At 54.4% G+C, this 12,022-nt stretch overlaps 1 protein-coding gene across 2 annotated transcripts in view; it reads left to right on the top strand.

The window, feature by feature from the left end:
• Nucleotides 1-12,022, top strand: part of SIPA1L3 (signal induced proliferation associated 1 like 3) — a 225,288-nt gene that overhangs the window by 164,960 nt on the left and 48,306 nt on the right. For both annotated transcript variants that reach the window (XM_036274268.1, XM_036274267.1), the window contains 3 exons: nucleotides 2,944-3,218; nucleotides 10,766-11,017; nucleotides 11,764-11,901. In XM_036274268.1, coding sequence (XP_036130161.1) covers nucleotides 2,944-3,218; nucleotides 10,766-11,017; nucleotides 11,764-11,901 — 665 coding nt within the window. The remainder of the gene's footprint in view (nucleotides 1-2,943; nucleotides 3,219-10,765; nucleotides 11,018-11,763; nucleotides 11,902-12,022) is intronic.

Here is a 12,022-nt window from a genome sequence, read left to right on the forward strand (position 1 = left end):
GTTTGATTCCCGGTCAGGGCACATGCCCAGGTTGTGGGCCCGATCCCCAGTGTGGGGCGTGCAGGAGACGGCCAATCGATGTTCTCTCTCATCGGTGTTTCTCTCTCTCCGTCACTTTCTCTCAATCTAAAATCATCACGGTGAAGAATGCGGGGAAAGAAACTAAAGAGAGTGGTGGGAGGGCAGCAGGGAGTGAAAGCCGGGGTCCGAGGCAGGCCTCGGAGCTGGCATCACCTCAGTTTCCACACCCATAAAATTAACAATGATTGATACTTGCAAAATTGGGCATACAAAGGGTTTACCCAGTGCCTGGCACACAAAGATCTGTCCCCAGGAAATGGCACTTTCAGACACGTGACAGGGCAGAGGTTCCTTCGAACTGATCTGTGTGCTTGGTCTCAGGAGCTGTTCCCTCTGCCGTGGGCATTCTGGAACCCGTAAACCTCGGGCGGCTCGCCTTCAGGCAGCGCTCGCTTTGGTTCGTTACAGAAGCAGAGGGGACAGGCACCGCAGTTCAGGGCACAGACAGTTGCCCTACCAGCTCCTGTCCAGAATGATCCGAAGGAGTCATGGGGGCTGTAGAATGAGCACTGGGAGCTGGAACAGGGTAGCGCTCCGGCTGGCGAGGGCTGGCAGGGACAGCCCGGGGCTCGCGTCCCTTCCAGCTCGGGCCTTCTATTCCTTCGGTGTCAGCCTCTCTGCATGGTCACAGCGGTCTCTCCATATCCACAGTCCTGTCCGCTGGGAAGGAGAAAGTGTGAGCGTGGAGGGCAAGCATTTCATTTTCACAATCACAAGTAGAAGTTCATCACTGCGACTCATGTCCTGTTAGCCAAAACCAAGGCATATGTCCTTGCCCAGCTGCGGGGAAAGCTGAGAAGGTAGTCACAGCTAGGTGGCCCTGTACCCATCAGAACTCTGACTTGTGCGGGGGGGTCTTATTGCTAACAGGAAGAAGGGAGAAGGGAGCCTGAGGGCAGTGAGCAGTCCCGCCGGGCAGCGTGCGCTGTCCGAGCCTCTGTGGAAGGTCGGGCCTCCCCAGGCTCCGGGGCTGCTGTGGCCTAATCCACCACGGGTGCAGACTTGTCTCTATAGCCCACAGCCAGATTTGTTTGACACAAGGGTGACTGCTTCAAAAGGAAGAATTTCAACTCCCAAAGCAGAAGTGAACAATTTTTTAATTGATTTGTTGTTCCACTTATTTATGCATTCATTGGTTGATTTTTGTATGTGCCCTGACCAGGGATCGAACCCACAACCTTGGTGTATCGGAACAACACTGGCTGAGCAGCCTGGCCAAGGGGGCACTAGACCATTTTAAAACAGAAATAGAGGGACTTGCATAGTGAACTCGCCCCGGCACCACCTTCCACAGTCATCAGCCATGGCCGACCTCGTGTCTTCTTTCCCTCCCTTACTTCCCCCTGGTCATTTTGAAACAAATTCTAGACATCCTGTCATTTCATCTGAAAACATCTCCATATTTATCTCTAGAGCGTACAGCGCCTTAAAAAGTTTTGTCGTTACCATGTAGAGAATTAACAATAACTTCTTACTGTTACATGAACAAGTTGGGCTATGAAATCAGTCACGGGGTCTCAGTCAGCAGTGTTCGGGGGCAGGACAGTGAGCGAGCGTGCTCACTGCATGTGGCGTTCCCATCTCAGATGCCCGCGGCTTCCCGGGTCCTCCTTGTCCCAGTCAGGAACCGACCAGATGTGGTTCCGTTTCCAGGTCAGTTCTTTCCACCCAAACTGGCATTTCTTGCTCACCATAGTCACAAATGTGATCGATTCGGGTTGCCAGGAAGACTTGTGTGGGTGGGTGTACACATGGACGTGTAGTGTGGCTTGTGGCACAAACCCCTTTCTCCCTATGAGTCGTGGTCAGAGAAGTGTGAATGCGGCCACTCTGCTGGGCACAGTAAACAGCCTGATTTCCAGCCGGGGTGGATTTCTCACGGGAAATCCGACCCATCACGCTTCCCTGAGTGCGGTTTACGGAGGGCAGACAGCCAAAGCTTGTTACGTTCGCCTGTTGATCCCAAGAAGCAGATGGACCCCTGGGGAGGTGCTGAAGGACCGGGGTTCTGTTCGCTGGGTCCTCGCACCTGTGATGATACGTTATCGTGGTGAAATTCCACACAGTGGAGCAGGGAGTAGATTGGAGGCAAGGCCCCATGGGGTCTGGGCAGCTTCTGGCTGGGGGACAATCTAAGGAGGAGATTCAAAATGGGTTTGTGCCCCTAAGATTGATGTCATGAAGTAAAGAATATGGCACAAGCGCCCCCCCCCCCCACACACACACACCCCCCTAGATAAGATCACAGGATCATGAGTTTGTTGCTTCTCTGACTTACTTTGGTTAGAATCCATGTATCAGCCAGGAGTCAACATTCTTGGCTTTAAACAACCAAAGTTGACCTCTTGCCCTCTTCGGTTCCGCTAGAGGCTCTGCTCTACATTGTTCTACCTCGAGGACCCAGCCGACCCAACAGCCACTATCTGGGATAGTCCTGGATGCTGTGGCAGAGGGAAGGCCAGCGGAGGGCCTTGCACTGGCAAAATGCCTCAGACCAGGCGACACGCCAGACCCATTGACAGCTAGCTGGCCAAAAAGTTCCCAGAGCCCACCATCCGTGAGGGGCCGAGAAGCGGCACCTGGCCATGCTGGGGAAGGAAGGAGGCGGGGTAGAGAACACGGCTTGGCTGGTGACTGCTGCCTCTGTGCGCCACATACCGCACATCCACGTTTTCTCCCCAGAAGTCAGGAGCCCGGGTGGGGGCTGGGTGGGTGTTTGTGCTCCTGCACCCTGTCATCTCCTGGGAGGGTAGGTGGGGTCAGCTGGGTCTTTGACCTCCAAGCAGGACGTCTGACCAGGAGTCTCCCATAAGAGCTGACCCCAAATGGCTTCTGAGGCCTGATCCCACCTGTTGCCTGTAGGTGATGACCAACGGCTGGGAGACGGTGGACATGACCCTGCGGAGGAACGGGCTCGGGCAGCTGGGCTTCCACGTGAAGTACGACGGGACCGTGGCTGAGGTGGAAGACTATGGGTTTGCCTGGCAGGCTGGCCTCCGGCAAGGCAGCCGGCTGGTGGAGATCTGCAAGGTGGCCGTGGTCACACTGACCCACGACCAGATGATCGACCTGCTGCGCACCTCTGTCACCGTCAAGGTGGTCATCATTCCCCCCTTCGACGATGGCACCCCCCGGAGGTAAGGGCTTCACCCAGCATGGTGGGAGGGCTGTGGGGAGTGGCAGCTCCCAGAGTCCGGACACGGGGGCGCCCCAGGGTTGTCACTTGAGGCCGTTTCCCATTCGAACGAATGATGATGGTGACGGAGTGGTAGTCACATCCGTCTAGCACGTGCTACGTGCCAATACGGTGTAAGCGCCATGTGTGGCCCCATTTTCTCCACACCAGCCTCACGAGGTGGGCACTCCCGGAGTCCCCTTTCCTAGGTGACTGTGCAGCCTCAAAAGGAACTTGCCCCTTCCCCTTCCACTCTCTCTAAAAAAGAAAAATCAATGGAAAAAAATGTATCCTCTGGTAAACATTAAGAAAAAAGGTATACTGAGCCTGCTGTTTGAACATTTATCAACATATGGCCAGTTTTGTGTTTTGTTTTTAAATTTTCGGCTTCCCCACCTTGAACTATCTGAAGCAGTTCCAATTCTCGGGTTATATCTCTATCCAATAAGGACCTTTAAAAAGTTACTGCTACAGCCCTGGCCAGTTTGGCTCAGCGGTTAGAGCGTCGGCCTGCAGACCAGAGAGACCCGGGTTCGGTTCCCGCTAAGGGCACGTACCTTGGTTGCAGTTTGTCCCCGGCCCTGGTTGGTCGTGTGGCCACTCGATGTGTCCCTTTCACGTTGATGTTTCTCTCTCTCTCTCTTCCTCTCTCTCCCTCCCACTCTATCTGAACAAAAAATGGAAAAATGTCCTTGGGTGAGGATAAAAAAACAAAAGCAAACAAAAAGTTACTGCTACAGGCACAGCCGGTGTGGCTCAGTGGTTGAGCATCGGCCCATGCACTAAGAAGTTGCTGGTTCGATTCCTGGTCAGGGTACATGCCTAGGGTACAGGCTCGATCCCCAGTAGGGGGCACGCAGGAGGCAGACAATCGATGTTTCTATCTCTCTCCTATCCTCTCGCTAAAAAAGAAAAAAAATCAGTAAAAAATTATTGCATACACTTGGAAATTTTAATAATAATTACACGATCTACCTTTAACTTGGTCTTATCAGAGAGGTACTTTTATTTATGTCGAGAGAGTGGATGAGAGGGAGGAAGAGTGCGAGAGAAACATTGATGTGAGAAAGACATTGATTGGTTGCCTCCTGCATGCGCCCTTGATCAGAATCAAACCTACAGCCCTGCCCTGGCCAGTTTGGCTCAGCGGTTAGAGCGTTGGCCTGCAGTCCAGGGAGACTCGGGTTCGGTTCCCACTATGGGCATGTACCTCAGTTGCAGTTTGTCCCCGGCCCTGGTTGGTCGTGTGGGAGGCAGCCACTCGATGTGTCCCTTTCACGTCGATGTTTCTCTCTCTCTCTCTCCCCCACTCTGTCTGAGCAAAAAAATGGAAAAATGTCCTCGAGTGGGGGTAAAAAAAAAAAATCCACAGCCCTTTGGCCCACAGGCTGATGCTCTAACTGCTGGGCCAAATCAGCCAGGGCACAAAGAGATGCTTTTAAAAAATAATTGTTTTGTGAATCAGGCCCTACCTATCACATTTGGTTGATGTGTCTCTTCACACTCTTTTAATCTCTAAGTTCTCCTCCCACTTACTTTTTTTTTCTTGTAACTTGGTTGGGGAAGAAGCCGGCTCCCTATTTCAGGAGTGTCCCAGTTCCTGGACCTCCTGCTTGCAACTCCTGCTGTCCTTTAACCTGTTTCTCGTGTGTCTCCCGTGAGCTGGGATCGGCATTGACCAGGTCGTGGCTACATTTCTTTTGGTAACAACACTTCCTGGGTGTGCATCCGTCAGGAGGCACCGTGTGTCCGGTTGCCCCTCTGTGAGGGACGCTGAGGGTGCCCAGAAGGCTCCGATGGTGGCAGCCCGACCTGGCATCGTGCATTTCCCCTCAGCTTTCAGCAACCACTGTGATCATGACCTACATTTACTTTTCCATTACAGTTGTGATATGCTCAACGCTGTCATTTCTTCATTTATTGGCTGTAATTCTTCTAAAAAGAATTTGCCTTCAGTAACTATATGGTCATTCTGAGGTATAACGTGTACAGGGAAGGCAGGATAAATTCAATTTTTAGAGTAATGAGTTGGTACCCTAGCCACCTCCAGAAGTGACCAGAGACAAGGAGAATCACTGCACTCTGAGCTGCACAGAGGACGTCAGGGCTTTGGCCCTCATAGAGCCAGTGAATGGGCCAGAGACAGACAAGGAACAAGTGAGCAATAAGGTGATTTCCTGCAGCACACGGCGGGGGCCGCAGCTTAGGGCGAAGGTGGGCTCTGCAGCGACATCGCCTCGGTTTGAATCCCATCTCCTCCCTTTAGTAGCTGTAACCCTTGGCCAGTGGCCCCACCCTCTATGCCTCAGTTTCTTCATTTGTAAAATGGGAACAATAATAGAGCCTTTCCCCAAAGGGTGGTAAACCACGTGGAGGAGGAAAGACGTGTAAACCACGTGGAACAGTACGTGGCCTGTAGGAGGCACTCTAGAGACCCTGGCTGTGAGATGTGGGTGTGAGGAAATAGAGGGCATGACTGACATTGGAGAAGATGGTCAGGAGAGGGAGAAGGAGCCAGAAGAAGGGCCGTATAGGGAGGGAGCAGCCATCACGGAGGGGAGAACAAAGGCCCTCAGCTTGTTGACAGGTCAAGAGGGCAGTGTGGCTGGAGCAGAGTAGCCCAAGAGGGAGGCATGAGACAAAGGGACACGGGTACATACACGTCACCTCCCAGGGTGGTGTGATCCCCGTTAAACAGAGTGGGTCAGCCACTTGGTGCAGAGCTGTAAGTGGCAGAGCAGAACTCAGTCCAGGCTGCCCATCCGCATGCGCTCTGCGGCCTCTAAAAGATGTTAAAGCTCTCCACATGCAAGTTCTGGGTGCTCCGTCCCCACCTTCCTGAGTCTCGCTTGCTCTGAACTTGGTGGGGGGCAGTTCTGAGCAAGCCTAAACCCTGCCACCAAGGATTCAGCCACCCAGGCCCACACCTGACCCCCAGCCTCGGGACTCCTGTCCGGTCTGGCATCCCTTCTCCCAGCTCTCTTCTGGGGCCTCCTCCTCTGCGGGGCCAAAGCCCAGCCACACCCACTCCGAGCTCTGCAGGGACACGTCAAGCCAGGTAACCCCGCAGGCAGGCTCCCCAAAGACCCTCTCCTCTCCCTGCACACATGCTCATTCCCACACGGGTGCACACAGTAAGCCAACCCCCCTGTCAGATGACTCTGCACAACTCCAAGTGCAAGAGGCTGCGAAGGTGCCCCGCTCCTGCAGTGGGGCCCTGCCAAAGCGAAGGTAGCGTCTGCAGGCCCCCCTCTTGGCTCTGGGGAGCCAGCCGGAGGGTGTGACCAGACAGATGAGTTCTGCTCCCTGCCCCGTTCAGGAGAAAAACTGTCTCCCTGCTCCCTTTACAAGGTAGCTGCAGAACAGGATCTCCTGTCTGCGGGGGCGGGTGTGGGCCAGGACTTGCGTGGCTTTTGTTGTTCTTCAAATGCAGGAGTGTCTGTCTGACCTCATTTGGAGAGCAGATAACCCAGCTCTGGAGTCCTTTCAGCCCCCGGTGCAGCCCTGGCCTCCTGGCTCAGTGATGCCGAGCTGAGTGGGCTCTCAGGTGTGGGCAAACCCTGCTGCCAGCCAGGCTCGGCCAGGCGCCGGTCCGCACCGTGCTCTCGGGACACTGGATGGGGTACAGGGGATCATCCTCACGCCCCCAGGCCATAAAGCTGGGCTTCTTGAGTGGGCCCTGCATTGCTGGGCCACAGCTGGGCTGGGCCAGGTAGCCAGGAGAACACCCAGAGCCCCTGCTAAAATGCGTCATGTTGAGTGTGGGTGCAGGCACAGACTCAGGAGGGATGTTCTCATCATGTTGTCTCTGTTGCTTTGCTGCTTGATGGGGAAGGTGACCTGTGAGGCTTTTGTCCCCTGGAGCTGGGCTCCAGAACTGGGGGCAGGCCCGGGCGTCCTCCCGCAGAGTCTCCCGCAGGCGGCCCGGATGTTGGGGAGGAATGTTTAGTGCAGCGTTGTTGGTCGAGCAAAAGACCAGAAGCATCTTAAGTATCCGCCACGGGGGTGGCTGAACACATCTCAGGTCCCCACGTGATGGAATCGTAGCTGGATGTTTCAAGTGACGTGAACCCTGGCTGGGTGTGGCTCAGTTGGTTGGGCATCATTCCCAGTCAGGGCACATGCCTAGGTTCGTCCAGGGTGGGTACCGGAGGCAACCAATTGATGTTTCTCTCTGACATCGATGTGTTTCTCTCTCCCTCCCTCTCTCTCCCCCACCCCTTCTTCCTTTCTCTCTAAAACTCAATAAAAACAATTTTTTTTGGCCCCGCCATTATGGTCCAGTGGATTGAGTCAATTCATGTTGCAGGCTCAATCCCCAGTAGGGGGCGTGCAGGAGGCAGCCAATGATTGTTTCTCACATCGATGTTTCTATGTCTTTCTCCCTCCTCTCTCTCTAAAAAATCAATGGAAACTTTTTTTTGAAAACATTTTTAAATAAAGTGAAGTGAATCTGTTAATGCCAAGAGGGCCTTGGCATTAACACAATTAGAAATATTCATGATTGGTGGGGTAGGGGCAGCAGTATGGTATCTGAGGTTAAGTGTGCTGTTCTTTTTATTTCCATTTTAAATATTTGTGTACCTGCATAGGATATTTCTGAAAGAATGTGTAATAAACTGGAAGCTGATTGTTTCTGGTGGGTGAAACTGGAGAATGAAATAAGGAACAGGAATGCCCTTTTACACCATTTTAATCTTTAAAAATAGTTCAAGCCCAGCCGGTGTGGCTCAGTGGTTGAGCATCAACCCATGCACCAAGAAGTCACTGGTTTGATTCCTGGTCAGGGCACCTGCCCAGGTTGTGGGCCCAATCCCCAGTGGGGGGCATGCAGGAGGCAGCCTGTCGATGTTCTCTCTCGTCGATGTTTCAGTCTCTCTCTCCCTCTCCCTCCCTCTCTAAAAATCAATAAAGAAAAAATAAAAAAATAAAGATAGTTTAAAACCGGTTTTCAACCATTTTTATCCCTAGCAGCTGTAAAATGCAGGTCCCTGGGCCCCGCCTCAAGGAAGATCCTGCCTCAGGTGAGCAGAGGCGGGGCCAGGGGTCTGCATTCCTTCACTGCGTTCCTGGGGTGGTTGAGATGCTGCTGCTTCCGCTGGCTGGGAGGAGTCTGTCCCAGAGCCCCCAGGGGGGTGTGGCTGGACTTCAGACAGTGGAAGAGAGACTAGGATTCTGACCCCGTGGGAGGGGCAGGGAGACTGTCTACACTGCAGTCAGCTGCAGAGAAGGCCAGCCTGTCAGAAACTACCAGAAAGAAATGCCTGTTTCTGAAGCACCAGGTTTCCTACTAATGCTCACAGAATGCTCACAGCCACCCCGCCTCACAGATTAGGAAGCTGGGGTTCTTAGAAGGAAACCCCTCACTCGAGGCCATGGAGGAGGCTGTAAGGGGCAGAGCTGGGATCTGAGAGACAAGAGCCCTGTCTCTCCACCACTGCCTGCTGCCTGCAAGGTGATTGGAGAAGGTTTCCCTTTGAGGTCGTGCCCAAGGGCTCCTGGCCAAAGGCAGAGCTGTTAACAACTAGGGAGAAAGTCAGACACCCAAAAAATCTACCCAGTGGCTCCCAAACCACTGCACAGTGGGCCATTGTGCGTGGTGATTAACCTGTGGGCTTTTGGAGTCAACTGTCTATTTTTTTTTTTTAATCCTCACCTGAGGATATCTTTTTATTGATTTTAGAGAGAGAAAGGGAGAGAGGCAGAGAGGGAGGGAGAGAAAGAGAAATGTCGATTGGTTGCCTCCCATTCACATCCCGACCAAAGATGGAACCCAAAACCTGGATATGTGCCCTGACCCCAGGGATCGAATCCGTGACCCTTCAGAGCACAGGACAATGCTCCAACCAACTGACTGATACCAGCTAGAGCTCAACAGTGTATTTAAATCCAGTTTCCACCTTTTACTGCCTGTGTGACCTTGGACGGTTTACTTAACTTCTCTGTGCCTCAATGTACTTCTCTCTAAAGTGTAGTGGGCTAATCAGGACTCTGATTACCAGCAGCAGAACCAACTCAAACATGATAAAGCAGAAGAGGAACTGTACTGGCTGATGTGCTTGACATGACTAGGAAACAGGGCAAGATTTAGGCATGTCCCTAGGCAAGGACTCGGACACCCTTGCCAGGAATGTCTGTCACCTGCCTCCTCAGCATTGCTGTCCTCAAGCTGTCTCCTGCCTTGTAGGACAGACGGCCCCCTCCTCACAGTTCCAGCCTTTGGTCTCCCCAGCTCAGCAGCCCCAGGGAAATAGAATTTTCCTCCAGTAGTTCCAGAAATAGTCCCCGAGTTGATGCTCATGGTGTCTGATTGGCCCCACTTTAGGGCCCATGGCAGTCCTGTGCCAGTCACGTCCAGGAGGAGAGGGGTTTCTGACTGGCCAGGGCTGGGCTGCATGCTCCTACCTGGAGCCAGGCAGTGGGGTCAGCCCCACCCAGAGCACACAGACCTGTTCTCAGGAGCAGCAGGTGTGCGCTGCCTGGGGCCGCACTGCCGCCCTCCTCCACTTCCGCCCAGCCTGGGTATCTGCGGGCGCCGTCAGCCTTCGTGTTCTTGTCATTCCTCACCTGGTACCAGTCCAGAGGGACTGGCAGAAGGAGCTGCTGGAAGTCCACTGGGCCTTCCTGCTGCTGAGGGCTCAGGGTGCAGCCCAGGCGCCAGAGCGCGGCCTCAGGCCACCTTCTGATGACTCCTGAGCAGCCATGTGCTGGGCTCCCAGCCACCAAGTCCACCAGATTTTTTGCCTGGTGGCCCTGAAAGTTTCCTGGGCCCAGGGGCCTCAGGAGAGTCGCAGAGCACTGGCTCAATGAGGGCATGAGGGCTTCCAAGCCAAGGACTCCGAGCTGAGCTCCCACAGCTGCTGGGAAGTGGGTTCCGTGAGCAGGGCCCTCCTGGGGCTCAGCCCCCTCCCTGCCGCACTGCAGCCCCGGTGGAGAGCGCCAGCCAGCCCGCAGATCTCCCCACTGGAACCTGGAGCCCAGCGCACCTCGCCCTGTGCCCGCCTGGGCTGGGGCAGTCACGGGCCCTTCTGTATTTATTTCAAGGTTCTGGATTTTGTAGCTTTTTTTTTTTTTTTTTTTTTTAACCACCCTGCAAAGTAGGTCACCTGCTCCTCTTCCAGCTGTCTTTGAGCTTCTTCGGAACAAGGCAGATACTATCCTTTGATCCTAAGGGCATCTGGCTTTCTGGTGGCCGAGCCAGTCGGCGGACAACACTGGCTGACTCGAGGCCGGGGTCGGGGAGAAGGGAGAGGAAGGGAAGCTGCAGAGGGAGAAGAGGGGCGAGGGCATGACGTCAAGCAGCCGGGCAGACAGAACCCGTGTTGGGCCCTGTCCTGGTTGAGGACTCAGAGCTGGTAAGTTTCAGACCAATTTAAAGGGTATCACTCAGCCTCTGAAATAGGCCATCGCCGTTCAGGTTGGGCCAGGGAAGCCCGCGAGCTCACCAGGCAGCAGGCACGCGTGCAGGTGGGCCAGGACCTTTCTGAGTAACAAAGTTCCTCTTTCTAGGGGGTGGCCAGAGACCTACGACATGAATGCCTCGGAGCCCAAGCCTGAGCCGGACAACATGCCCCCTGGGGGCCGGCCCCCCTACCGCAGCAATGCGCCCTGGCAGTGGAGTGGGCCCGCCTCCCACAACTCTCTACCCGCCTCCAAGTGGGCCGCTCCCGCTACCCCCGGCCACGTTCAGTCCCTGAGCCGGCCCCCAAAGCAGATCCCCATGGTCCCCTTTCGGGAGTCCCAGCCCCTGCACAGCAAGAGGTAAGGACCCCCAAGGGGCATCACCCTGTCCCCACCACCCCCTCTTCTCCCCTTTTTTCTAGTCCCCTCTTGCCCCTTCTCCTCTCCTTATCCTACGCTTCCGTCCCTCCCTACCTCCCTGCCTGCCTGCCTCCCTGCCTGCCTGCCTCCCTGCCCTTCAGCTTATATTCGGAGCCTGTCTGTGCAGATAGCTGTGTCGGGGGTGGAAATCCACCATACCACGTCTGGTTAAAACTGTTTTTTAAAAGGTCAGGGGACTGAAAGCACAAAATACAGGCTGTGATGACTTCTTGGGGGAGGCGGGAATGTGGGAAGGGGAGGAGCCCGTGGGTCTATAGGTGTTGCCACCATTCTAGCTCTTGGGTTTATTCTAGTTCAGAGTTTATTATGATGACATATACCTTACAGATAAATTATTTTGAATATGTTATGTATCAGAAGATAAAGGCTTCCAAGAAAGGGGGGAATCTAACCTGCAGAGAAGCAGCTTGTCCCAGGGCTGGGCTGGAACAGGCAGCAGTGACTGAGGGTCAGAAAAGCGGAAGTGGGAGAGGGGGAGGGGAGGGCAGGGGCTCCCAGCCTCCTGCTGCCCTTTGCTCAGCAGCTCTCTCCATCCCCACAGGAGGGTAGCAGATGAAGCAGATGGGATGTGGTTGGGCCTGAGCAAGAGATCTGTCTGTCCCACCTCTGTGAGGGCGGCGGTATCCTCCTCACTCACCCCACCTTCTTCCTCCCTCCTGTCCCAGGCCTGTTAGCTTCCCAGAAACCCCTTACCCAGCATCACCAGCAGGGGTCGACAAAGCCCCTCCCTACCGACAGCCTTCTGGGAGCTTCTCCACCCCTGGCTCAGCCACCTACGCCAGATACAAGCCATCTCCGGAAAGGTCAGAATCTCTTCCCTCTTTTCAAATTAAGGGATCTGGTGAAAGCTAGGGATCCTTCTTTCCCAGGAAATGCACACACCCTGTAAGTCCACTATCGTTGTATGCAAGAGAGACACACAAC

The sequence above is a fragment of the Molossus molossus genome, unplaced genomic scaffold (genome assembly GCF_014108415.1).
Source record: "Molossus molossus isolate mMolMol1 unplaced genomic scaffold, mMolMol1.p scaffold_m16_p_21, whole genome shotgun sequence".
Classification (NCBI taxonomy): Eukaryota; Metazoa; Chordata; class Mammalia; order Chiroptera; family Molossidae; genus Molossus; species Molossus molossus.